The sequence below is a fragment of the Varroa jacobsoni genome, unplaced genomic scaffold, assembly GCF_002532875.2.
Source record: "Varroa jacobsoni isolate VJ856 unplaced genomic scaffold, vjacob_1.0 contig00287, whole genome shotgun sequence".
In the NCBI taxonomy this organism is placed as follows: domain Eukaryota; kingdom Metazoa; phylum Arthropoda; class Arachnida; order Mesostigmata; family Varroidae; genus Varroa; species Varroa jacobsoni.
Genome location: NW_019214442.1, coordinates 135,363 through 163,316, shown reverse-complemented (window position 1 = coordinate 163,316; position 27,954 = coordinate 135,363). Strand labels below are relative to the sequence as shown.

Below are 27,954 nucleotides of genomic sequence, written 5' to 3'. Positions count from 1 at the left end.
CTCCCCATCCCCCATGTACAGGTCAGTCGATACCTCCTGCTGGTATGATTAGTCAGCAACAAAGACAACAGTAACGACAAACAAATAAATCTATCACTTTCCGCCGTGTTCCTTTTATTGATGTCTCATTTTCTTAATCGATCGTTATCAACCAGCCATGCATGGGAATCTGCTGCTTTTTAGAAATCGACTATTTCCTTATTCTGCAGGGGCAAATGTTACGCCTGCTTCTAGGGCTAGGGCATATGACACGGCATCGTAGATGCTTTAATTTTGCACGCAAGTGTCACTACGTAGATCGACATCAAGCAGCAATAAATTCAGCCGTTAATATCGGTAATATAAAAGTAACTGTCTGTGTGAACAAGGTGAGAAGCGATGCCCACTTCGTAAAAGGTTATCATCATTACCGTGCATCGTCTTAGCTGTCATCCGACGCGCGCAGTCTATATCGTCGCTCAGCATCTGTATATCTTTCTCGTATCTGTTCTCGTATCAAAACTGTTCGTTATTGGATAGCGTAGCAACGTCTCACCATCACCAGCATGGAAGAGCGAACGCTGTGACGTGCACCAATTCTCCGAATTAGCGTTACTACTAGTAGTAGGGGCATGTGTGATATTATCACTCTGGTATCTCTTAATTTGTTTTTTACTTCATAGAGGACATAACGCTAATCCGCACAGAGGTTCTCTATGGCCTTATCCACCGTTCAAGACAAAGTGGAATCACCCGCATCCAAATAATCCGGGTTAACCTAATTATTTCTTTGTATGTCCACGCGGCTGATGACGGCCCTGTCGATTGGAACGCACGCTCCGCTATCCAGCCAAGTTATGTCCACTACTGCACGATTTAACTAATGAAGGAAAAAGCGCGCAAGCACCGCTAGATTTTCGTCACTGACTGTTCGTCACTTCGAAGCTGTCATACGAAGACGTCGCAGACAGGCAGTCTGTCCGAATTGTGGTCGTAGATCAGTTCTCTGTTGCCACCAAAAGTCTTAAACTGCTAACGCACCACAGCAGCGACACAAGAAAGCGCTGACAATGTTGAACGACTAATGATAACGATGAAACGACGACAGCGACGGTCACGTTCACCGAAAAGAAACTAAAGTTGTCGGCCGCTACGAGACCTACTGGGGAATTTGCGGAACCAGCCACTACGACAAAGCGGTAACAGCGACAGCACTAGTGACAATATTAACAATGTTCCTGTCCATAACAGAAAAAGTAAAGATAGCGTATTCGATGATTAGGTTAAGAAGTTGAGCCTAGTGATGGTATCTGACGATAGAAACGATGCCGAAGGCAATGGAAATAGCGGCAAAACGCAGCAGGCATGTTAACGCGGAAGTCGAACCATGTCAGCAGCACGTACATTTTGCAATGCAATTCCCGGCGCTCACTGTCACTCGATACGTTTGGTCGCCCAATGGTGTCGCGTTGTCGTCCCATGTCTCTGTCGTCGATATCTTTTCCAGGCTGCGATTAGATCAGCCTGAACGGGTCCGTTTCTGATCAGAGATAGAGGTAGACTTTGCCACAAAAACTATGCCTCTTTAGGGCCTGAGATTGTAAGGCGATGTTGTTCATTCTTCGAATTGAAACGCAGTCCGTATAACCAGCAACTCTTAACGGTTGTGTTGTTATTAGTCAGGCGTTTTTGTTCGCAGTTTTTGCTTTGCCCCTTCTCTCTTCAATGACAACTTCAATGTGGCCGACTTCCAGCAACAAAACAACAAGATCTTGCCTTTCACCGCGAGAAAAACTTAAAATAAACAGCTGAGCAGTGAAAAACAAGCGATGGGTGTTATTTTAATAGCTCTCTGGAGAACAGATACCCAGCAACGTTTATTCAATCGGCAGCAAACAAACTTTCCTAAAAAAACCGAATATGTTTAGCTAATTGATAGACACGACCCGCACGGAAACACGGCCGCGACGTGACTGGTACTTAAGCCGTTAGACATTGCTTTAGACGGCTAGCTCTCAGCACAAAACGAAGTGTTCCTACGCGCGGTTTCGAAGCTAAACCACCACGTGTCCCAAGGTTTAGTGGGCGAATACGTTACCACTGCACCAACACGGGGACAACGGTGCTACGCAGTCACTCAGTTCCGATAGCCAGCCCTCTGCTTCTGCTCTTCTAGAACTTTGCCTTTTTCGCCACCAGAGAGAGCGAGAGAGAGGGCTTGTAACAACTTGGTCTATCAAAGGATAGCAGACGACTGCCATAGGGAGTGAACGTCCTAGTGGCCCTAGTGTTCCAGGAGCAAGCGCCAGCTGCTAATCGTGTTTATATTTTGTGTAGATGTGGATGTGTTGGAACAGAACCGCGGACCCTGCATGCGATGGCGAAGCCTTCGTCAGGGTTCCGATAAAGAGAAATGGTAAGGAACAGTTTTTGAAGGGCGGCTGATTTCGCGCCGGCGTCACAGCTAAACAGGAGCCGAATCATAGGCAGAGCATACGAGGGACTGTTATGTGAACTGAAAGAATATGAAGATGCACCGGGGTGGTCTCGAATGGCCTAAAAAATTATTTATCATATAACTTGGGCGCAAAAGTTTACATATCACAACACTTTACGTGTAACACAAACTGTACAGCCTAGGTAAATGAAGAACGTCATTGTATATTAGGTAGCTTCACACTAACTTGGAACAAACTTTATCGTTTCGTTGGCTCTTTCTCACACAACATGATGCTGACCGACACGCATGGCTATAATCTTTGCGCAGAAATGGATGCCAGTAGAAATTCGATGAAGCCCTAAATATCTACGTACAAAAAAACTGCTCGCAATTTAATGTATTTGAAAACCTATTTCCTAAAGAAGAGGATAGCGAGAGAATTGATACAGCTGTGAAATCACCATTCCTATGCAAAACTCTTTTACAAAATGTAAGCTACATTCACTCCTAACAAGAAGATACAGAATAAATTAAAATTTAAAAATCATTATATTGCTAGTTCGATTCAACTATAATCAAATCAAAAAATGATGGACTCGAACTTCAAGTCCTTTTTATGATTTTTATTGCCTTGTTTTCTGCTTGTCTGATTTTCGTCATTTTTACCGGACTTGAATTAAAAAGTATTATTCTTATTTTCATTACTATTAATATTTTAATTCTCGATTTTATGTAAAATTATGCGAGGTGCACTGGCGACACATCTTAAAGGTATTTGCGAAACAAACACTAAATATAGTTAATTTAAATTTCCAAAACAAATGTAAACATCTCGAAAGCGAGTCTTGCGCTTCGCAGCTTCATTGGACACGAGTGCGACGATGGACCCGAATAGAAATAATTCCTGGAAATGGTCAAAGGAAACGTGGCAACACTGTCTTTAGTACTCGTTGTGCCTTCTAGACTCTTCAGCATACTCATGTAGTAGCTACTGACGGGTTGGATATTATACATTTCGTTAAAATTCGATCACAGAAGATTTTTGTATGATTTGAAAAAACGACTTAATTATTTTTTTTGTACGAGCCGACGTTGTAGCTGTGTAGGAGTAGCACACTATTTCAAGTTAACTGATCGTTAATGATTGTAACGCATGATTTTTTGTCTGCGTCAATTCGCATACAAACGCGGCCGATCTCTGTATATTTATATATATTACGGCAAGCAAGGGCATTCATTATCACTAAAACAAGCTGTTTTGCGATCGGTTTTTATGTATCCGTGCGTGCGTACATGCGCGAATCTCGAGTATCGCCTCGCAAGTCTTTGTCCGCAGTGATGATTCGGTAGGCATTCCCGTGATTATTAATATTATGCAAGATTTAATGGATAGGCAATTAAGTTACTAATGCCCTTTTAATATGAATTATTTTTAATAGTTGTGTGGCGTTGTTGCTGGTGTTGTCAGGGTGGCAAGCCGTTCTTGCGCGCTCTAAACAAAGTACATTTTTTCATGTTATTTGGTACTGGGCAAGCCTGATTTTCTAGGACAGGTTCTGACCAATTGTCGATTATTTTATGATATTAACAATTTAATTAAGCCGTCTATTCAGTTCATGGGCCAGTTTTCAGTACGGTAATTTATTAAATCATAGTCAGGCTCACCGGTGTTTTGTCAATAGTAGTACGAGCATTTCATACTGTCGTACAACATTATCATGCATACATTCATCCTTCGTTTAGCCGTTGTCACCTTCCATTGTATCTCGCTATGGCAAACATATCTGTTTTAATCTATGCCATTTTACCCGTTCGTCTGCTTACTGTGTTCGAACGGTCAGCGCGCATTAGCCGTCAATCCCTAATAAGAGCAACTCGACTTTTACAGAAAGATAATGATTTGTCTTTTTAAACGACCTACAACTGACCTCTAGACACTCGACGGCCGTTTCGTCTTTTTTCATTCTACAGAGTAATATTCTATTTAGTATGCGTGACACTTCTACTTAGATGGCCTTAAGCTAGTGCCTTTTATTGCAGCGCTAACAAGCAACGCATGTACACTGTTATCAATAGCCTACATAATATTTACAGTTAGTGAATACACTATATTATTGTATTGTTTGTATACTTTTTATTACTCCTTTATTACTTTATTATTATTATTACTGGTAGCAAGCAGTCAAAACATTTGTGACCAGCTTAGGTGATAGTCTGCAGTTAAGTTTTATTGTGACTATTTTTCTCAGGAATCATATGATCTTTGTAAACTGGGAGCGAGTTATTTAAAGTTATGCGGTTGCTTAAGCTTCTCAAAAATAGGGTATATATTCATATCTATTTATATGTATGACTTTTTAATGCTAGATTCACTCATTCTACAGTTTCATGGTAAGGGCAATAATACCCGCCATTTACGTGTACTTATTTCTATTTTTTTTAGTGAGGGAATCTCTTCTGCTCCGTCCAGTTCAGAGGCATTAGGAGCTACCTAGTAGAATTTCTAACCGTCAACAATCTATATTACAAGTATAGTGCGGAACGTAACAAGACATCAGCGTCGCATTAGTATTGTGCGATGTGAATCTATTCAAGCTTATTTCACAAAATCAGCTACGTACAAATTGATTTTTTCAGTATGCTTCCTAAAAACGATCACAGTAAAATCTAGAATGTATAGCGTAATTTCTGTTAAAAACAAACAAAAAATTGCTTATAATAAAGTACCAGGAAAAATGTTTCTATTAGCTAAAAAGAGGTAATAAATGATCACTTTTTGAGAAACACGCATTTAACACACTATCAGAATTAATAACGAGTTCATTGAAAAAGTAATCAATAAAGCATACATACTAAAAATAAACAATGGATATTCTACCTTTAATTTCTTCACAAAAATTTGCCTTAAGATGGCTACCATTTCTTAACGTGCCTTAACAGTTATAACAATGAAAACACATCTATTGGTAGCCGATTGTGCTTAAGGACAACAATAAAGGTTGCATAAATTAGCTGCATAAAAACGTCGTGTCAAACTGCCATTTAATCGATAGCTTCGTACGTTCAATCTGATTCTGTATCATTCTGTTGAGAAAACTATGGACTGTACGTTGTTGGTTGCGTACGAAAGCAAAAAAAAATTGCAAACGATCTGTTTTCCGTTGCGTTTTTTCTTTGCCAGTTTTCTTCTAAATATGTCTATATGTACATATATGACTGTATAAAATAAATAGCAAAAACGTAATTACAACGAAAAAGTCGGCACATTAATGCCCAGTCAAAATCGGCGGTTCAGTCAACAACGCGTAGTAAAGAAATGTCGGCGCTACCCATTTCTCCATATAATGGCTTAAAGGGGCAGGCCCTTTTATATTCCATCCTGAACCGCTTGGAACTTGTGCGGTGGAAAAGAACGGGCCAGTTATACATATATATATATATATGTACATATATATGTATATATATATATATATATATAGGAGTTGAAAGATTATTTGCTTTATGACAAAGAAGATCCCTATAGCCGTCGGGCAAAACATGGATGTCGCAATGTGTTTGTTCACTAACAATGATGGCATGAGCGTCTTGATTGAATAATTAATGTCAATTGTACGATATCATGACGTATCACGACTCACACCCAGTATTGGCTGACACATTACTAATTGTGACATACCCAATATTCCATTTACTTCGAACTCATAAGGATATTATAATATTAATAATAACAATAGTTGACGTTTAGACGCAGTGGCTGATACCATTATTAGTTATATTATTTCTTAGAGGATAAAAAGAGTGCATTGAAAAGTAAGTCTTTCGTTAAATTGCGTGCAAAAAAAAATATCGATGGTTCTAAAATTCCTTAGCCAGATAGAAATTCATGGTTAACCCTAATGTATTTGTTCCATGACTATATAAATAAGGAACCGCATTCTAATCGTTGCTGGCATACTGACGCTAAAATTCGTCCTGAGTTAGATATAAATCGTAACACAATGTTTTTTTTTTTTTCGTTATCTCGATAGGGTTTCAGTAATAGCTTGAGAGATGTTTAGGTTCCGAAAGCTTAGCGTTGGCTATCATGAGGTCGTTTCAGCTATCGGTCCCTGTAGTATTCCTTCGAGTGTTGATCTCCTGACCTGTGATGGCCGAATTGTTGTTGTTGCTGTTGCTGTAGTTGGCAGTCCTTTCGCATTCTTTTTAGTTGTACTTTACGCAGATCAACCATGAGATCACGTGCCTGATACAGCCACTGACCAACCTAAAATTGGACAGGAGCAAAAACAGATTTAAACGAGGAACGAGCATAAGCTAAGTAAAACCAAACTCGGGTCGTTGCTATAGGCAAAAATATCAAACGTTAGTGGCAGCCTACAGTCACCCACTTTCGTCTCGAGAGATGCGACTAAGCTACCATGTCCGTACCATGAAGAGGCAATTAAGCAGAAGTGGCACCGAATAGATTGTCGAGATAAAGAACCCTTGCGAGTCAAAGTATTGCTGCTTGCTGAATCTGAAATAACAATGAGGCAAGATGGACGATATCAGCGAAACTAATAGCCTCCAGAGATATAGCAGTCTAACGTTTGATTGTCCATTCTCTATTGTTAAGCCCATTAGGTTCCTTAACGGTGGAAAAGATATAAGGTAGCTGAGCGTGGGATTAGTTCAATTATAAGGAAAGATAATACATTTTTTTACTTTTTACGGACAAACGAGAAGCACATAACAAAAAACTGTCGAATTACCTGCTCCAGTTATGAGCTGCCCATTCATTGATTGAGTCCGAGAGGTAGACCAGTGCGAGCATCGTTGTGAAGAGAATGACTTGAATATTATTCCGCGATTTGGTTGCCTCAATAAATAAATGGAATTATAAGTGCCTTGAAAATTAATTGTATGATGAAAATTTTGGCTTTAAGAGAACTGGCTAGATCTAACAAATTTCCATCGTAGCTATTTTGTAGTAATAAGGGAAGAGTGTGTACTGCTATCTTGAAAAAACCGATAAGTATATAATCGTGAACGGTTTACTGAACTGAAAGGGGAATCATAAACAAGTTCGTTATATTAATTATGACATTTTACAGTGTTATTTATAGAGATGCCGCAATACTTCTCTTTTTACGAGCGTCTGCCCCATTTTGCTGTGAGGAAGTTTAACTCGGCATACTTTAGCTTGTTTTAAATCAATCATGACGTGCGTCAAATTTCAAATACTAAATGAACTTGTGTGTTTGTATGTTAACACAAGATACGATACCATTTATTTGAGACTCGAGGTTACATATGGATCGCCTATTTGGCTAGAGCGGATCGTTCCCGATACGGTTCGATTAGCTCTATAACTTCCAAAGTTCCTGCGGCTATCTAATTGGTTCGTTTAGGAAACTGGCTAACGAATTAGTATGCAAATGTTTGACATCAAAATAGGTTACCTAATCAGATCTTCGTCGTAGCCTAATCGTCATATATCCAAATGATTCTTTCATGACGATTTACCATAAAATTTCTTTACATCGACCGGTAAACCGACCTTGTCGGCCTGAATGTGATCGCTTACCTTTTGTGACAACCTCTAAATTTTCCCAAAAGTGTAGAAATATGTAAGAGTAAGTCTAAACAAAAATAAAAACGTCAGCAGCGCATGAACTTACAACGGAGAGAGTAAGCATAGCGCAATGAAAGGCGATCAGCGCAATAATCCATGGTTCACGAAAATCAACCTGAAAAAGATATACGGTAGATAGAGAGGAAAACAATGGTTAATACAATTAGTAAATAACAGGCGCATGCTTAACCTATTTTCATTTCGAATCGAAAATTTAAGTGACATGGGGTGTTGTTAGTCTAAATAATTAGATTTGTAACAATAGATTTGTTAGATAATTCAAAATGTTTTTACTTTTTCAGTCAACTGTATTCATAAAAGCGTGGTAACTCACTGAAACATATATATACCCACGATGCATTTTAATGACCAAGAGCATTATCGTTATTAAGATAGGTCTACAATGAGTGGCTATTGAACAAATGACGAACCTTGCTGATAACAACGCCGATGGAAAATTCGGCGGGAACTTCCTCGAGTTGTGGGGGTTGGTCGGTTCCTGTAGCACTAGATTCAACAGCATCACCCATTGTCATTGAGTCTTCCTCTGTCAAAAACGACACGACACACTGACTACCTGCAAATTTAAAAGAAAGTAAATCTTTAAAAAATGAATATCAAAAAGTTTTAATTTATAGATCACTAAAACTTTCGGATACGATAAAGTCTTTAGCGACACAATCCTAGGAAATGGCGTAATTCCTACAATAGATCTAGTCAATTAGTTGGTATTTATTTTCGCACTAAATGACGCTATGAATACTGGAGGTAACTGCTTACAAAAACAAAAATAACGAAAGAAATTTGTTAACCGATCTATGATATATATATATATATATATATATATATATATATATATATATATAGTCTTTAATAATAATTTTCTAAAAAACACCAATGAGTGTACAGATTAATAACACGACTTGCTATACAAATATTGTTGTTGCCGTCCTACTCGTGACTACACTTCTCTTCCGGATAGAGACTTTCAACAATTAAATTGCTAACGGGCATAAGTTCACTATTTTTCCCGGTTGTGCAAGTCGAATTTGCTCTATTCGCGCGTCTAATTGAGCAACAACGGATACTCAGTAGTATTTTCTGGCACGCGGTGGCTATTTGAAAATCAGCTCGGAAAAATTATTCTGGCAGTATTTCGTAGTAACATATTTTTTGATAAAACTAAGGATTTATTTAAGGCAATCTCTTCTTTAAGATAAATGCATTTTGCTAAGGTCACATTTAATCGTTCAATGGAAACCAGTTCGACGCCTCATCCGAATTTTCGAAAAGACTATGTCTACTAGCCTGATTCGCTCTATCGAATCTTTAGCGGGGTCGATGACAATAAAACGCAGTATTTCGACGACTTTAAAACGTCTCGGCGAACTGCCTTTAATGACCATTATAAGGAAATTAACGTAAAGATCTATATAATTTTTTGTCCTCGTCATTTAGACTAGGCTGCAAATACAATAAAGTCTCTAAGACACATTAAAATATGTTGTCCAAAAGATCATTTTCGCTGCCTAAAAAAGACATGAAATATCGATTATCTCCAAAACATGGTTTCGGCCATACATGTAATTTTCGTTCTATTGCTTTCAAAAAACGCCCCGAATTTCATATGGTTTTCAATCAATCTCATATGGTCTGAGTCGTATTAACTGCTTTTTTCAAAGTTTTCATATATTTATAAAACCGAAGATGTGTTACCGGTATTGCTAACAATACCTTCATACGGTTGGACGCTTGGTAATCGATGATCGATTCGCGTGCTCGGAAGAAGCCATATAATCAATACATTAGACATAATCGAAGCTTCCTTCTTCCTTGTGACATCGTCAATATATTAATGATTTGATTTTTCTGCTTGTGGAAAAATAGGCCGCGACCTTTCAAATTAGTTAATGACAATTCCCATCGTATGGTACTCATGAGTAATAGTGCGCATAACGGTAAAAGGCTTAAAAAATATCTATCTAGAATTCTATTAGACCATCAGAATGGCAACCTATAACAGTAGGTTTGGCACGTCCGATTTCACTATGATTGTTGACGAGATCAAGTTGTTCATCGTAAATCTATCGACGAAAAAAGTTCTGTCGTACGCATCCAGATAATAAAAAGCATTAAATAGATAAGAAAGTAGAAATTACACACACATGCAGTTATAGTTTTGCGTGCGTGTTTATGCAACATGAACGTACGGATTCAGAAACAATAACCAATACAACAAATACATTGCGGCGCTACGATATCCTGTTTGAATATCCTGGCTGAGCCGGAAAAAAGAGTTTGCTGATAGAATAGATTAACCTTGAAAAATGGCAGTTAGATTTCATAAATCTAAAACTACCTGCTCATCGCTTCCAGCAGCATGGATTTCAATTCAGTCTTAGACTTTTCATAAAGGTTTCCTGAATGTACTTCTTTCCACAACAAACATGAAGAAAAATAACAGAAAATTCTAGACGATCATCGCAACGAAGTCCCTCCCCATCGTAATGCTCCCCAACCCCATAGTCACCACATGAAGAACCTTTTACACCAATAAGCGCCGATGCTTCTTCAACGACAACAATAGCTATAGAGGTAGTATGCGTTGATATGATTGACACATATCGTCTAGATTAACAGAGAGAGAGCAATGAAATACCGCGAGACCGACGGCGGAAGACAGATTTTTTCAGTCGCGTCGGAAGCGAGCCACCGGGGCTTACCGCATACACCGTGCAGGCTTACATAAAACTTTCTCTTGCATGACATACACATACAGGAACGCCGTTGCGGCAGTGTTGCCGTCTAACGATGAATGGTTTTCGAAACATCACCATGTATCATATAGCTGTTACCACTCACTGGGACACCACCACTTCTGTTGTTATTAGTGCCACTATGACAAAATGACGAGATACCTATGACTGTCACAGCTAATAGCGATACCCACGCAGACGTCCAGCCAGAATGCTATTTAACTCGTTCTCCCTATATGTATATGTGTCGGTTTATGCATGAGTGAATGTCTGCCTGTCTAAGCATAGCTATGGTAAAAAAGGCTAAGAATGTTTTTCGGACCGATTTCAATGGCACGTTTCTCCAACAGCAAAGCGACAGTCGCTGCGCTGTGAGCTGACAAATGGATGAGTCCAAATTAGTCAATCTTGCTATACGGCCTGACCTGTTGGTTGCTGCTGACGTTCTTGTTTACTAGATCAACGTTGACTGTACTAAGTCTTCTATGCTTCAGAGCTGAGCACCTCAACAATAGTGATGAGTAATAGCGCAAACGCCCAGGATTTTTCCAGGATGAGCTCCCGAGAGGTTGTTAGTCCGCAGTCAGTCACTGTGTTAAAATACTACTTCTATATACAGTGGCGGTCACGCACGGTACATGCAGAATTAGTAGCCGTCGACAACACAAATGATCATTACATAGTATCTGTTAGTGACGGGAATAAATCAGCAGCGTCAATAGAGCTATATCGGTTGGGCACCGTTTGCGATGCTATCCTCGCTGCCTCTCTGGCCAGTAACGACCACCCGGTGGACGAAACTATCGCTGGTTGGCTCGGAAGGAGAAGCTGCTATCGCTGCTGCTGGGTGGACCTAAACAAAGGCTGCCGACGACCAAACAAAAGAGCAGACTGCTGTGAAGAGCAGACGCAGCGTCGACTAGAGTGATCCAGCGTGCTGCTACTATTTCACAGCTGTGTCACGTAGCCAGCACTGGCGGGGAGAAGGCCGATTTGGGTTAGATAATGGTATGACTTGGTATGTGCGCATTGGAGACACACGAAGTGGACAAGTGAGGGCCGCGTCTGTACGACCGAATATTGATGTCATGGTCGCGCAGGGCATGCTTGACAGAAGTCATAAGGTTAACGCAGCCGATAGCGTTGCGGGTGACATCAGCAGGGTAGACACAGTTACCGTTGCGATCGGCAGGTCGGCAAATTCGTCGTCGTCTGGTTCGAAGAAATCGAATAGAAAAGACAGAAGATCTGAATCATTCATGAACTAAGTGCACTGTCTATGATCTATTAAAACGGCCATAGAAAGGAAGAAGTACAGACAGTGGAAACAGATACGTCAAAAATGCTGTGTGTCACCTCTTACTGTTTTCAATACTCAAGCATCCATTGTTTGGGAGAGATGAAAGATCTGTGGCTGCATATGTGTGTGTGGGCATGTGCATACAAATAAATGTCGATCTTGGCTTTCCTTAACTTAACCTTTATTGATAGTAAAAACAGGAAAATAACCTGTACCGACCACAAACTTATTACCATGGAATTATAACGATATGCAAGCCAGCTTCTAATAACATTCGTTTTAATAATACTCTGCTAAAAATTTTATTATGCACAGCTGATAGACCGAACAGCGCCTAAGTTGATTTTGAAAAGAAGCCAAATCGATATTGTTCTTCTTTTTCTGCTTTAGGGAGCGTGAACTTTCATCCTATATTGTCTGTACTATCGTAATAGGAAAAGTTAAAAAAAAAAACGTACATTTCGAGACTGTGTACACGCTGTACTGCGGTGATAGTGTGCGGCTATATAAAACAACGCTATTTTTATAGATGGTCAATGCAAGAGGAACGCTAGCGTATTAGCCTAATAAAAACCATTGGATGTGGACGTCAATATGTTAACTGAACTTTAAAAACGCCCGCCTTCCTCCATTTCGGAGAAGGGTATCAGAGTAGCGATCGTCCGAATCACGGCGCGTTCGAATAGTTAATCGGAGTTCGCCCGTCTAGCACACGCGCCCCGTACATTGTGTTTAAGCAGATACAGCCTTCTTTTGGCTACAACAGCTATTCTATTGTACACTGAAGGTGAACTCTCCCTCTTAACTAAAACAATCGTGCAAACAAACACATTTGAGTTCTTGCCTATTTGACTCCCATTTGACTTGCCTATTTGATCGCCCAGTATTGTCCGTCGCCAACCCTCACCTCAAGTTGCTACAGTTCGCTCTCTCCAGTGCCATAGCTGATTACGATCACACGTACGTTTCTGCCATAGACACCCTGTTTTCTGGCAGAATTTAGTCTGTCTACTGGTAAAATTAACGATACAGGCCCGAACAAAAGTACAGACAAATACAAAGCAAACCGTACAGTTTTCTTCGCTGTTAGTATTTTGTTAGGAATTCACAACAGCAGTGTTAATACCAGAATGCATTTGTGTTGTTTTATAAACGTTCAGTCCCATATTTCAGTCTGAAATTTAGTTGTCACATTCTCCTTCATTAACAGCAGCAGCGGCAGTAGTCTTCCTGCGCAAAAGGAGTTCTGATGCTTTTACATGTGCTACCTAAACGTCCGTCAGTCTGGCAACCTCTTTTGTCAACCATAGCGTGCCTATCCACTCTTGCCATTGCTTAGTTTCCGCGCGAGGTGTGCTGAGCAGGTACCCGCCGTCAGGCGCCTGCGGCAAAATCAGCGGGGGGTTAGTCAGCTGCTGAAATCAACCATCATCGCCGTCTTGTACGTTGGCAGTATCCAACATTGGGTGTGAGGGCGAGAGTTGCTGTTAATGACACAGGTAATCTATGTAGAAATGTAACGTCCCTGTGAAACGAGAGGCTCTGCTAAGAAAATGTGATGACAGCACCGCCACGTTAGCCTCTAGGGATGTGTGTAAGGCCGCCTAAGGCATGTGGCCAAGTAAAGAACCGTTTTTCTTCAGTTATCGAGGCAACTCGGACAGCAACCGGAGCAGCAATTTACAGCACCGATCAGCGCGTAGTGGCGGTACCATTAAATGGTCGTAGTGGAGCCAGGACGAGCGACGGATCGATTCCCCAGCAGTCATTTTTGAAGTCTGGAGAAGTTGTGCAGCCTGCAATGTACCGTTCACAGTAGCGGTGAAACCAGTGCAAAAGCAGTTGTTTTCGCCTCGCCTCACCTTGCCCTGACTTTTAGCGCGATGGACTGATCCTGTGATTATAGATACAGGCGGCATTGGTCGCGTCAGTTTGTGATTCTTCTGCTTCGATTTGCCTATTATTGTGTGAACGTTTTTGCGCTTGTAAAAACTTCTGCTACTTTGCCCCGTTTCTTCTTGTTGGAAGGCAATCGGATGACCGGCAGCTGGTGCTAGACTATGGAGGATCCATATCCCGCTTGTAAAGAGTAAGTGACACTGAGAACTGTGTTCATATTGACTGTAAATCTGTGCTTGAGTAGTTATTGGTACATGAGTTGTATGCCAATACTGATGAGAACAGAAAAGAAAAGAAAATGCAAACGAACTGTGAGTGGCTGCTAGCTGACTTTTTACTGGCTTCGCTACCGACAGTTTCACAGCTGTCACCGCATCACGACAACAAATGAGCATAACTCTTATTATTATAAGCAATTTGTATGTGGGTTTAGGCTACTTTAATTCAAATCAAGTAGGCTTCAAGTCGCCATTACTAATAGTGTTTCTTTCAAATAACGATGTGCGGGTTTGGACAGTTAAGTCTTTGGTTGAATGAAACCAGGAGTTGCTGTTCCGCCAACGACGAAACTACGCAACTTCTGTGAATAAACAAAGTCATTATTATTTGTATATTTGGCTTCTAACAGAACAGTGCTTTTCGTCGATGCCTGCTTAGCTGATCTGTGAATTGGTAGTAGTCGTTACTCGTGGGCGCATTCAACTTAAGATGCTGAAGGTCTCCGACGATAGAAACAAGTAGACCACGGGCGGTTCTGCTATACATGTTTTAACTTTAATGTTGATTGTCGCTTCTTAAGTATGAGCGTATCTAATAGAATAATAATAAATACGTATATTTCTCATATACAAACTATTATTGATATATAATATTGAAGAACGTCACAAACTGAGAGTCGTAATAATGATAGTTTCACGTGTAATAATAAATCTTCTTAACGTTGGCTTTGGTAGTCGCTCTGTTCTCTGAAGTTATTTATGGTCAAAAGTATGAAATATATAATATAGTAGCTTTGTTTCAGAAGTAATTAAGGGTGCCGCTTGATTCTGTTAAATCCTAAATACGGAATCAGATATATGTTTGTAATTCAAACAATAGAACTAAAGTTGTACATTTTATACATCAGTGCTATTCTAGTTTTAAGGGTATGGTTTAATCAATTAGTTCGTAAAGTATGCCACAGGCAATGATTTCAGAACAGAGGTTCGGCAATGGCTAAGAATTACGGTTTAGAATCTTTCAAAAACTAGCGCTTTAAAAACTGTGCTACAACCATAAAGAAGTGCTGTATTTACCACGTCGATTCTTCACATCGAAGACCTGATGGTGGCTTTTATAACTAGACGCGGCCTTTGGGGAAAAAGGATGACGAATGCTATGAGAAGCTTCAATATGTAACTCAGAATCAGGCTATAGCTTTTATAATAAGCTGTGAAATGATTTAAAATGGCTTAACTAAATCACGCCGGGTATAATGGTAATTTCTTTTTCATGTATGCACTAACCCACTAGTTGATTTACCACCAACTCGCCTATGTTCCGAAAGTCTTGGGAATTCCCCTTGCGTTAATGTGGTGCATGGATTTCGCGTGAGTGCAAAATTATACTGAACATTTATACATCAAGTAGTTTTTCATTTATATTATTAGTTCACCTCTTACATAGTTTGCATAGTATTAGCGGGACAATAAAAAAGTCAAAGGTCGACCTTTGCTGGCCTTATATGATATCAATAATTGGTAAGGATCTCATGGATTTAGAGGTATTGGATAAGGGAATGTGTAAATCTGATTATCAGTTCTTTACTCTACCCTGTACGCTCTGAACCGTCTGTTGTTTGCTTTATTTAGGGTTTCTATTTAGATACGATAAAACACCACGAGTCCACGTTTGCGTTAGCTGATAGTATCCATTTCTCAACCCGATTACGATATTATGCATATCGCACATGTATGTTGTATCGTTAATATGCAATACTTCCGCAATATCTAATATTATTGTTATGCAATTAATTCTGTAGTACTTAACACCAGCTGCATGAAATAACTTAGTTTTTTTTTAAAGATTTCGTAACGGCTGCCACTAAATCTATTTATGTTGTGCGCATTATCTATCGGTCACTTAAATCGAACTGAGTGAATCATAATCGGTGACCTGCGACGTCAGTTTTCCTCAGTATGTCATCGGGGCCCTTAGCTTATTTAAAAGATTATGCTTCATATTATTTTGTTTTTGATAACATATCTCGCTTTCAGCGAACGTATAGGATCGGATAATAAAAGTAGACACTTCAACCTGTTTTCCAGTGGACGTTCTTTCCGTTGCGCACAAACGGATTAACGCATTGCAAGAACACTTTGGTGGTAACGTCTTCGGTCTAAGCTTTTGCGCGTCAACTGCATGACATAGAATTACCAAAGTTGTGTCAACATGGCCAGAAAATTAAACTTTCGGTGTGATGTTGAACAGCGACCACAATTGTTTTTTTTTTGAGTTAATGTTGCTGTTCGGTTCAAGGACATGTCCTATGTAAAAGAACGGTTTGTCCTGCCGCCGTTGTTATCGAGTAATATAATAATGACTTTGAATACCTTATATATATAGATCATTCCGTTATAAGGTATTCAAAGTTAAAATGTGCGATTTATTCGAAAGCGATTTCTCAGTGGCTTCTGAGACTCCAAGAATTGGCATTGTACACGCTGACACCATACGTCTTAGTCGAAAAATTAATTATAGATTCAGAGTATACTGAGTGTCTAGTGACTGACTGGACAAGCTGCAATAGAACGTGTAGATTGTTATAAATGGATCTTTCTCAGCGGAAGATTGCAAGTAGATTTAAGTTAACATGAAAGTCAGCTAACATCATTGATAGAGAAGCGATATAATCGTTTCATTCGATTCGACTAAATCATACTTAAACATGCGATTTTTTTCTTTCATTTTCACTCTATAATTAGGGAACTAGTCGAAAATTGCCTGAATTCTACGGGAGGTATGTACGACGCTCTGGTCATTTGTGCACGACATTAACTCATTATCAATGCATATTATGATTTCGCGAGATTGTACTAACTCGTAGGCTTTCTTTGTGCGTTAGAAAGACAAGATCTAATTCAATTATTTTGTTGTTAACCAATTTGTATATACTGATGTCAGGCCGTACAGATTTAGAACGATCGCTACTTTTTAGGCAAAACAAACAGGCAGTCGTTGAGGCCATCATGACAACACTGTTTAGCGAGCTTGTTGATTTGATTCAGTAGTATCAATCGACGGTATTAGAAATAGTAACAGTGATAGGTATCACTTGCAACTATAAAGAATAATGGTCACTGAAAAATTTAGCAAAACCTACGTCCGCATATCCTGGTTTTTCCTTTGCGTGTTATCGTCGCGAAATTATCGTTCGCCGTGGGAGGGTAATGCATATGCGTGAAGTAAGTTTAACTAGTAAGAACCTTACCGACAACTAAAGAAACATTACAAATTAATAGGATTTCTCTCAAGTGCAACCTGAGTCAATGGAAATTATAATTTCTATGCTTCCAAGAAAATATTATATCGCTTCCCGTTAGATTTATATCATCTAAGTCGTAAGGGATCTGTTTCGATTCAAATCATTTTTGTGGTTACATGTTTCTGTGTGATAAAGAAGATCACCGAGTTCTTTTTATCACATAGTTGCACTCAAGATTAGATGTCGTCGTTGGAATATACATATATAAGGCAAAGGTCTTGAAAATGCAGAGTTACTTCTTTTTAAACTATCAAGAGACTTTTGCCTCAGACTTAGGTGACTATGTTAAGCGTTTAGGTCACGTACGTGGAACCATTCTTTAGTGTTGGTCTGGATGAGTCACGTGTTTTGCACGCTTTTCGTAAGTGATGTGATAGCTTCGGTTGGCCATGTAATGCTTTCCTTTTCCTAACCTCTGCTCCTCCTATTGTAATGTGCTACTTTGTGGCCTGATTTCAATCAACTACTGAATGCCTCTATCTACTCCGACTCCAGGGACATTACGCGCGCTTTGGACAAGAGTCGTCTGCTCTTCAACCAGTGGACCCAGCTCAAACTACAGAGCAAGTCCAAGGTATATGTCGAACTATCTTTGTATACTTAGCTACCTGTCCCCATAGTATTGCGCATTAATGTGTATGGGCTGTTTACATAGAATAGTTTAAGCGCTTATAATAGGAATACGTCAAATTGGTGGGCCAAGTCAATCAATGGCACTATAGTGATGATCACTGAGCGTGGGTCAATAGAATCTGGGCGGGGTTTTTACACCGCATTTGTATGTTATACCATAAATTTGCCTGTGCTATATTTGCTTAAAGTGCGAAAGTACTAGTCTTCAATAGTGCTTTTGTTAGTATACAATGAATACATGGGTAGAACTTTTCTCGCTTTATTCAGCTTGTTTTCAGTTTGCGACTTTTCGTTTTATAACATCTTTGTAAGTCACCGACGTCGCCTTTTCGTAATAGTAAATTGTTCTATCTCATCATTTTCAAAGACGTAGCATTATATTTAATCTGTGCCTAGTGGTACAAGGCGATGATGCTTCAGTTTATCACGGCATATAATCCAATGTAGTCCAAGCTGTATGTCATTATCACTTGTACTGCCAGGCAGCTTTCGACTGTCGTTTTTTTAACTTTCTAATTTCCTCTACAATATCTAATTTAACTTCTCTCCCCTTTTTTTCTCGCTCTAGCTCACTCGCTTTCTTAATTCCCGATTTACCCAGTCGACACAATGCTTTCTTCTACCATGCGACCGCTGGTCTAACCTGCCATGATTAAACTTATTTTTGCTTTTTGTATTGCTTGCATCATACGAACTTTTGAAACAATTTATCTTCGATTTCTGTATCATGTTATCCATTTTGTCATTCCCGTTGTCGTCACACACTTTGTGGGGCATTCTAGGCACGGTGGCGTTCCAGCATGCCTAAAGGTATACGTTTTGATTTTTCGTGGTGTTCATATAACTATTGGATTTTGTTGTTACAGCCTCCCGTGATGCTTTTACGTAAATTTTCCTCACGTTCCAACGTTAGAAAGCGTCATTTTTAAAAAATAATTTCGGTTACAATGTTTGCTTGGTTGTAATATTTCCACATTTGTAGAATAATGAAAGGTTAGTAAATTTACTATTTGTTAAATAATAATAATATAAATAAAATTCCGTGTCATACTAGGTGACACTAGGTCAAAGGAAAAGTTCATAGACGTTCACTATATCTATTACAAAATTATAGTGTACATATACTTAAAGGCCGAGTGGTCATACAACTTGTTACTCCTTGCAGGAGGAGGTTGAGTGGACATCGAATGAACTTCGAAACTCGTTAAGGTGCGTAAGCTTGTTGATGGCAGAAAATCCAGACCTTTTCATCACTATGCAGCATGAATAGTCTCTAATTTGTGTTTACATTTATTATTAGAAACTATTAATTAGAATGGAGATGGCGTAATGTTTTTAGACTAGGAAAAATAGAACTAGATAACCTTGTCAATTATGTCTATAGAGAAAATCATTGGATCTCTGCTTGCCGCTTCCAGTTACGCGATAAAAGCCCTATAGTATTATACCATTAAAACCTTTATACCCGCATCAATGATCTGTATTGACATGCAGCTAGTAAGCAGCCAACGTAACGATGAGATGAAATGATGTATAGTGGTGCATTACAGATCTGTCGATTGGGACATCGAGGATCTAGAAGAGACCGAAAATAGCTTAGAGAAAAATCCCCGGCGGTTTAAACTTTCTCGAGAAGAAGTACTCGCACGAAGGGAATTCATTGATAGAGTTAAAAATGAAGTAAGTTCTATAACTGAAACGCAAATATGTCAAATTATCTTCAAATATTTTTTTCTAGTTATTGCTAGAAACACATTGTTCATTTTGAAATCGACAACGTCGTCTCGGTAGACTGAGTGTTTACCTTTTTCCAGGTCCATTTTGTCATTCTTTTTATAAGGATATGCTTACGGCCTTTCTATCGCAAAAGTTATGCCCCCATACTTTTCTATAACCAGTCTCTATTAAACATAAAATAACGAATAGACTTACATAAATCACATTTGCACAAGTAGAGCTGCGTTGCTCTTTTTGTTTTCGACTGTTGCGGTTGGACTAGTCTGAAGTTGCTTTTGATGCGAGTCGATTTCAGTAAACGAAAATAGTCAACAATGGCTAATGATGTAAGTTATAACTTACACAATCAGCACAAGTGAACACAATTTCTTGCTTGAAAATGATCCCCTGCGTTAGAAACTTGTTTGTTGGTGTAATTTTTTTGGTACAGCTTATTGTAAGAAATTTGTTTTACCGTCATACAAAACTACCACACGTTTATCGTACCACTTGTGTAATAACCATATCACTGACCTTATCGCTGATTATCGAAGCATATCCCTTGTTGCATCTGCTTAAGGTTTACCAGATGAAAGAAAGCGTTCTCGGTGGAGATCATCAGGCTCAGAAAAAAAGCGCAAAAAAGAAACCTCCAGGGATGGTAAGGACTGCCTTTAGCGTAACATGTATATATATATATATATATATATAACATGTATAGAGATTGTCACATTTTGAGCATACATAGTAGGTAACAGCTTGCAAAACGTTTGTTTTGTCACTAATTTTCACATTTCTCCGTAACTTTCTATGAATCCCGTCAGGCTGTATATTCGACGGCTAAGCATATATTACACTTGAAGATGCCATTTTTCGTTTGTTTAGGATCTTTTTGGCCGAAGTGGGCCAGGAGGCTATACTTCTCTCCGAAATGAAGAAGCAAGCCCTGAACACCGAATTGTCATCCAAGGACGGGCAGCACAGCTTCAAAGGTCAGTTGAACTAGTGTCAGCCGTGTTTGTCAATGCTTAAGTAATTAGTTGGTGCTTTCCGATTTAAGGCGTTACTTTTGGTCTATACTTACGAATCAGATCAGACTATCTAGAACCAGAGTTTACGAAGGCATACATTGGTTTTTGATACCACTGCATATAATAGAGACAGAGTTTGATTCTCTATAAAACGCTGGAAGTTTAGAAGCTTAGCGATTCTTGCTGAATTTCGTTCTTAGACAAGACTCGTCAAGACAACGGTTTAGTACTCAGCTTGAATCTCACGCTGCATTGGTGACGCGTTTTCAGGGACCTGATAGGACAGCAGGAGCAAGAACTTGACCAGATTCACACCACAGTTGGGACTCTCAAGGTAGGTCTGTACACAGTGTGCAGACTTGCAGCGAAGCGAATCTGTTGCTGTTAAGAAACGGTCCATACATATGCATCAACCCCTTATATAATAGTTTAGCTAATAGCTCATGTTCTTTTTAATTAAGATGTACGTATTTGCTTGAAGCCTCAATGCAAAATTATCTAGACTGTACACGAATTGCCTTTCAGGTAATGTCCAAACAAATTAATAATGAGCTAGAAGAGCAAAGCGTTATGCTGGACGACCTGGGGAATGAAATGGATTCTGCGGAGAACAGGGTGGATATTGCCCTTAAAAAGATGGCTAAGGTGTGAATAAGTCTGTGAGAATAGTTTTTTTTAGCCTTGAGTATATATTAAGGTCTGTTAACTAAAAAGCGACTTTTATTTTGCAGTGGGTGTAGCTACAGCTCGAGCGATTGTGCAGACCTAATATTCCATTCGGCCAAGAAAACTGCTCGTACACGTTATAAGATCTTCCTTGTAAATATGCGTCCCTAATGTTCTTAACGAGAATACTACAGTGCTGTACTTTTTTTTTATTACAGGTGCTAAATATGTCGAACGATCGACGACAGTGGCTCGCCATCATTGTTCTATCTTGTATTCTTCTTTTTGTCATTTCCCTGTTTTTCATACTCTAGACAAACAACACCTTGGGCTTGCGCCATAAATCGTGTAGAAGCCTTTTATAGAAAGCGCAGGTGTCGGAAAGGCAAAAACAATGATTAGCCTTTTATCAGCCGAACCTTGTGCTTCCAGTGACTGTATCAGACATTTAAATCTTTGGGCTGTAGCAATTGTAAGGTCGTAACTTATTGTAGCTAGCCTCCTTAATTTCCATGTGGCGCAGATAATCTAATGAACTCCAAACGAAAGTTAATGATAACCCATAGAGTAATGACCTATAATTTATTAGCGAACGCGGCATACGGCTGCAATGCTTGCGATATTGAACACAAGAAGCCGCGTACGTAACGAAGAGAATATTTTTAGGCAAGCGGAGTGTTGAACGCGGCTATAGGTCGCTCGATGAAGAGTCATAGTGCACAATGTCAATTACCCCATCACTGATGCTAACGTAAAATGCCACGAGGTAGACGGCTCGCTTGAAGGTTGTGAGTGCGTGTCACGTGTTGCTTTTTTCCTACAGTCGGCCATTATGTCGTATTTCGGGTCATGACAGCTAAGCTACTAGCAACTGAACGAATCCGAACTTCAAACGACTTCGGTGATTGTTAAAATAGGTAGGTATGTTTAAGTAATAGGTGATTTGATTGCTAAGCGAAACCATAATAGAGATTAAAGAATACAATCTGTCATGTAGACAATGTGATCCTACCTCTTCGATATCTCATAATACCAAAGTTGTCATATACTTACAATTTGGAAGGAATCTCGGCACGAAAACATTATATGAAAAAGTGCAGAGAGACCCACGAGTCGACAGGGCATACTTGCTACCTTTGACGATGGTTATCTCTTATTGTACAGGATAGTATTCGGGGCACTGCGGAAAATAGAGAATTGCAACCGTGGTTTCATCCATCAGAATCTACTGGCTCACTAGTTCGTCGAAGATCCTTCAGCTATAGTGCACGCACGTTAAAATACTGGGTAATCACCAAAATCACTATTGGTCTTATATCTATATATAATATCGCTTGGTCAACTACGGTAAAAAAGTTGCTAAGTGTGAACGAAAGCAAAGAAAGCGTTAAAAGTAGATCTCTGTTAAGTAACAGAACGATGATAGAATACGAATCGAAACAATGAGAAGTATACGATATCAAGACCTTTGTAGCATCGAAATGACACCTCACTTAAACGTGACAATATGCAATTGGAGTTTTGAAATTAACGACTTGGAAAAGCGTTGTTGACTATAAATAACCCATATTTACTACAAACTTACGTTAAGCTTTAAACTATAGCCATATATGCAGTTTTTATTATGCGATATTTTGCGCAAATCATTCCAGTTACGTACTAATTATTTAACGATATTTTTATTTTATTGAACTTTTGCCGTTTGCCGATGTTGTTTTTACGAATTTTTTTCCTTATGTTTTTTTTTAAAGACATAAATTTTATTTATAATTTTTTTTCCTATTTTTTAAAGACATATATAATTATATAATTTTATAATTTCAAGGAGACATTTTTCAACTGCCATATCTTAGATTCGCATTGTTTGTTCGTCTATCGATTGTCCATAAATGTAAACTTGTTAAAAAAACAAATTAGTACACTATAAAAAGATGATTAAAATCTAATTTTCGACTGTTTCGGCTCTCATATTCCTCATTAATGATCTTAGAGATCTACTGTAAATGCGCTTTGCACCAAAGATATTCTGCACGAACAAGTTGATCACGCAGAATCCGCTTTGTTGGACTCTGTGCACGGGAATATATTTTGTGTATGACAGACAAAAGTAATATTATTTAACTTGCGTTATTCCCATCGAACTATTTGCGGACACATCTGATAAATCCGCGCACCGCAAGATATACTTTCATATCCTGTCTTTAATGCTCAACACAGCTATAACACGCGTATTTAAATTCTAACAATTATGACTCTCGATGTTGTAGCTGCCCCGCGCGAACAATAGCGCTTATTTCGTGATTTACATTTTGTGATATAATACTCTCCAATGTAAGCAAAACACGATCAATTTCTGCTATATAGAGAACACGAAAAGAAATCGTCCTTCCCTCTCCAAGGCCTCAGTTTCTATGAAACAAACAGGCAACTGGGGCAAGATAAATTTCTATTAGAAACTTATCTTTATTAATAGACTCACGTATATGCCTGTTCCATGCTGCCCCTAACTCGCAACGCAAAGGAACCTAGGAAGGAAGGAGTAGTTAGCACTACTTTTATTTAGCCGTCGAATGTAAAATCATCTACTTATGGTATCAATGACTTCCCTTTACTAGGGGAGTGGCTCTTGCTGGAACTGTTCGGGGTTTTACGCACAAACGTGCAAATTTACTTCAATGATAATATTTTATTTTCTTGCTTTTTCTTTATTTCTTATGTTCCTAATTAATATCTGGAGATCATGTTGATGTTCGAAAAAGCGCGACAGGATGCTTGTTAGCTATGGATATCATAACAACGCACTCGGAAGGTAGGCGCATTAGCCAAAGCATGCCGCCTTCAGTTTTTTATTATAGATGTGGCCGGAAGACACAGGGGCAAGTTATACCTAAACGGTTGTGAATAGTATATCCTACGTCGTTGGTCGTTCGTGGAATGGTTCTACTTTAAATATCGCCGGTGGGAGTAAGCTTGAACACATGGTGTCTTACATTTAAATCAACAATTACAATAGAACAGTACCTATATCTCAATATTTCGCATACTTTTAGATTAATAAGAGGATAACCGACAATGAAATATGGCCGGTTTCTCTCGCTGACTCCTCCATATATGGAAGCGACAAGTAGCTATGCTTTTTTGCCGTATTTTCATACCTTGTATACGATGAAACACGAATCGATTTGTCTCAATATTTGGCACACATTTATCGAATGTGTAAGACGTCGTTTATGTGCGTAGGAAATTGCGCTTTGTCTAAGATCATCGCTGATGGTAATCTACTATATTAAAAAATAATGAACGGCAAACAAGACTAACATTGGTAGCGGCTTGGGGAAGGCTTAGCACAAGGATTTGATTATTATGTTTGATACCTTCACTCCGTTCATTGTAACGTAGATATACACCATATTGCATAAAAATAACTGGACTCTAGCAGCAGAACGATTTTAATCTAAGTGATATATAGAGATAAACATATGTTATATAAAGTGTGAAATTTATATATATATATATATATGTACACGTGACACATACGCCGGCTTGATGATATTTGCAGGCCTGGATAAACGCAATGATATAGGAAATAAATGGGTCTGTAACAAAAGCAATAGAAGCACACATAACTTGAAAAATGAAAATGGTGGTAAAGATTACAAGGAAGTTAATAAAGTAGGTTCAATCTTTCATCACATTTGAAATGTATTGTTGATTTTTCTGTAAAAAAAAAAGACAAATTCTATAGGGTATACTTAGATGGAATGGACTTATTAATTACTTTTAATCCATACAGATTGTACAAATTACCCTTATTTTTCTTCAGAACGCTGTAAACATTTTAGTTCTACAGAACTCGCAAAAATTCGCAAGTTCGAACAATTCGCACTCATAGACTTGTATAATCAGCTACGTGAGTCTAGTTTCGCCCTAAGCAGCCTTAAGAACGACCGAAGTAGAGAAAGGTATACTGAACGACAATATGTCGATTACATTTCTTTTCATTATGTGCGAGCTGCAGCTGTTGTCTATAACATATAAATGTTATTAAGTAATTAATATATATATATATATATACAATTTAAAAAAAATATGTTATAAAAGGCTAATAAATTAGCTGTGAAAGAATCGCGATAGGAGTTATCACAGTACCTAGGTAGCTAATGAACGTATCCTAGCATAGGTGACTTCAAGATCGTTAAGATGTCACGATTTGGATCGTAGTGAAGAACCTGCAAAACAATTCAATAGTTTTTAAAATAAAAGTGCTTGCCATATTAGTAAACGCTATCACGTAAATCATGCTCTATTTATCAAGCGTTATTATTCCAACGTTTGTTTAGCGGCAGTAGTTAAAAATTCAGGCCCGCCTTGATGGGGCATAGTAGGGTTAAACTTTCTACTGCACCGCGATGATGAGATAAAAAGAAAACACGGAAGTTTCTACACGAAGGCAAAACGTGTTCAATATCCATGAACTCAATTAAATCATCAAATAAGGTATGAGTGTAGAAAGAGAATTTAGCTGAAAAGATAAATCGTACAATTTTGGTCATTTAGGATATGTTGTACACGTCTAAAAATTATTTAAAAAAAATAAACACGTAAGAGGTTCTGACCTGCATACTGCAGATGTGTACTTTCATTGCCTTTACGGCGGCTCAACTACTGTTCTGATGGGATTTATGCATTCAGTAACTTCACTGATTTGAATAAGTTATGGCATGTGTCATGGTATAGGAGTGAACGGTATATATTTTACTTAAAATAAAATTAAAAATAAACACCAAGACTAGTAGCTTTACACCTCGTCGTACGTTAATATTGATTGTGTTGGAACTAAATATGTCAAATTTACAATACACTAAAATGAAATGAATGCGGAAAAAGCAACAGATCTCCAACAATATCAAATACCATAGTAATACATTTTTTACTTTAATAAGCAATATAACCTAAAAACGTTTACGCTTTTTTAAAAAAAATTCGACTTCGATTAGATTCGTCTTATACGAAATAAACGTTTTGATGAACTTGATACATTATCCAAGGATCTGAAACCTTCGATGATTTTGCTTTGAAGAAATTCTGATGCGTTCCAGTAACACAAATAGAAGTTGATGTTGTCCCATAAATGATTACTATTTGCAGCAAAGGGCTCTCAATCTCAAAGATGGAATCTTTTAATTGTGACGATACGAATCGAAACGATATAGATCCACGAAAAGACCTTGAAAGATATAGGTAGTGTCATTCTCTGTTTTGCTTGGTAGCATTGAGCTTTACTCCTATGTTTCCCTAACATTTCTCCTATATTTCTCAGTATCCTGCACTACATCAGACTGCATCAGGATCGTGCGTGTCGAAAACGAATGAGCCATTGGTAATAGACTTCGATACCTAGGATGTGCCACTTGCCAATCGTCGTATTGCTGGTTCCGTCTCGGGTTCTTATCTTATTATTATAGCATAATTTTGAGCTTGTTCAATCGTACGCGTTCGGGTTAAAACACAGGGATTTGGCAGACCATATGATATCATATAAGCTGGATTCGACCTTGTACAATAAACCCTGTCCGAAGAGCATCGTATTTGGAAAATGCAATCTTGACGTTTCTTCTTATCTGCAAGCACATATTTACGATGCGCCTTGGGTTAGTACACTCTTTGCTCCAGATCTCGTTAAACGTCAATAAATGGTCACTGGTAGGGTATAATATTCACTCGGCGCTGTTGCTGGCTAATTTTTGAGTACGTATGTTGTAACATATGTGCAAACTCTACATTACGGCTATGCTTTCATAAGCTATGAGAAATCATTTAGTGAAAAATTAATCCTACTATAAATAATAATTAAAATTACACGATCACGGTAAAAGCGGTAACAGGTACACGACAGAAAAGAGCGAACAGAGCAGTGATAATTCTAACACGATTTGGACAATTCATAGTTATAACAAACTAATATGAATGTTGTAGCTGACTTTCTACTAGGTTGACAGCAACGAAGATTCTTAAGGTGGTATGCGACGTCATACAATAACAAATATTGTTTTGGCCTTATAAAGGTTCAGAGCTTTTCGGCTTACGAAGGGCGAGGGGTGGTGTCTAAAGGATGACGGACAGGAAGTGAAAAAAGAAACGAGATCTATCGGAATGAAAAAGGATGACCTTGACCATGACCAGAAAGCTTGACCAGCCCTGAAGGCATATCGCTTTATATGTCTATTGGACAGCATTGGAAATGTGGTAAAAGGAATTGCTAAGAGAAGCCTGATAGTCAAACCCAGAAAACAGGAAGCGGTATCTTCTTTTCAGTACGAATCCTGTAGAAGCCGTTTCACAGAAATTTGCGTAAGGAGGGTACTCCAGGAAGCGGAAAGATAAGAAAAAACTAGAA

At 38.6% G+C, this 27,954-nt stretch overlaps 2 protein-coding genes across 10 annotated transcripts; one reads left to right on the top strand and one right to left on the bottom strand.

The window, feature by feature from the left end:
• Window positions 1-85: 85 nt before the first annotated feature.
• Window positions 86-11,640, bottom strand: Tmem18 (transmembrane protein 18). 5 transcript variants are annotated; one of them, XM_086972750.1, is made up of 7 exons: window positions 11,531-11,640; window positions 8,465-8,610; window positions 8,080-8,148; window positions 7,171-7,277; window positions 6,848-6,935; window positions 6,562-6,683; window positions 86-3,323 (listed from the first exon to the last, which is right to left on the bottom strand). In XM_086972750.1, the coding sequence occupies exons 2-7, from the start codon at window positions 8,567-8,569 to the stop codon at window positions 3,224-3,226; spliced, it is 591 nt and encodes a 196-aa protein (XP_086828876.1). In that variant the 5' UTR covers window positions 8,570-8,610; window positions 11,531-11,640; the 3' UTR covers window positions 86-3,223. The 5 variants fall into 5 exon arrangements, with proteins under 5 accessions (XP_086828876.1, XP_086828875.1, XP_022707300.1 ...); XM_086972749.1 differs by having other exon boundaries at window positions 11,469-11,602; XM_022851565.2 differs by having other exon boundaries at window positions 11,112-11,570.
• Window positions 11,641-11,779: 139 nt separating this feature from the next.
• Window positions 11,780-27,159, top strand: LOC111271032 (syntaxin-6). Of its 5 annotated transcripts, none has more exons than XM_086972746.1 (11): window positions 11,780-12,876; window positions 13,300-14,178; window positions 18,007-18,085; window positions 19,310-19,353; window positions 19,695-19,824; window positions 20,441-20,521; window positions 20,746-20,852; window positions 21,162-21,225; window positions 21,417-21,536; window positions 21,776-22,474; window positions 22,722-25,251. In XM_086972746.1, the coding sequence occupies exons 2-10, from the start codon at window positions 14,150-14,152 to the stop codon at window positions 21,869-21,871; spliced, it is 750 nt and encodes a 249-aa protein (XP_086828872.1). In that variant the 5' UTR covers window positions 11,780-12,876; window positions 13,300-14,149; the 3' UTR covers window positions 21,872-22,474; window positions 22,722-25,251. The 5 variants fall into 5 exon arrangements, with proteins under 5 accessions (XP_086828872.1, XP_022707295.1, XP_022707298.1 ...); XM_022851560.2 differs by having other exon boundaries at window positions 11,780-13,049; window positions 13,303-14,178; XM_086972747.1 differs by lacking the exon at window positions 11,780-12,876 and adding an exon at window positions 26,878-27,159 and having other exon boundaries at window positions 13,067-14,178; window positions 22,722-22,844.
• The last annotated feature ends 795 nt before the right edge of the window (window positions 27,160-27,954 follow it).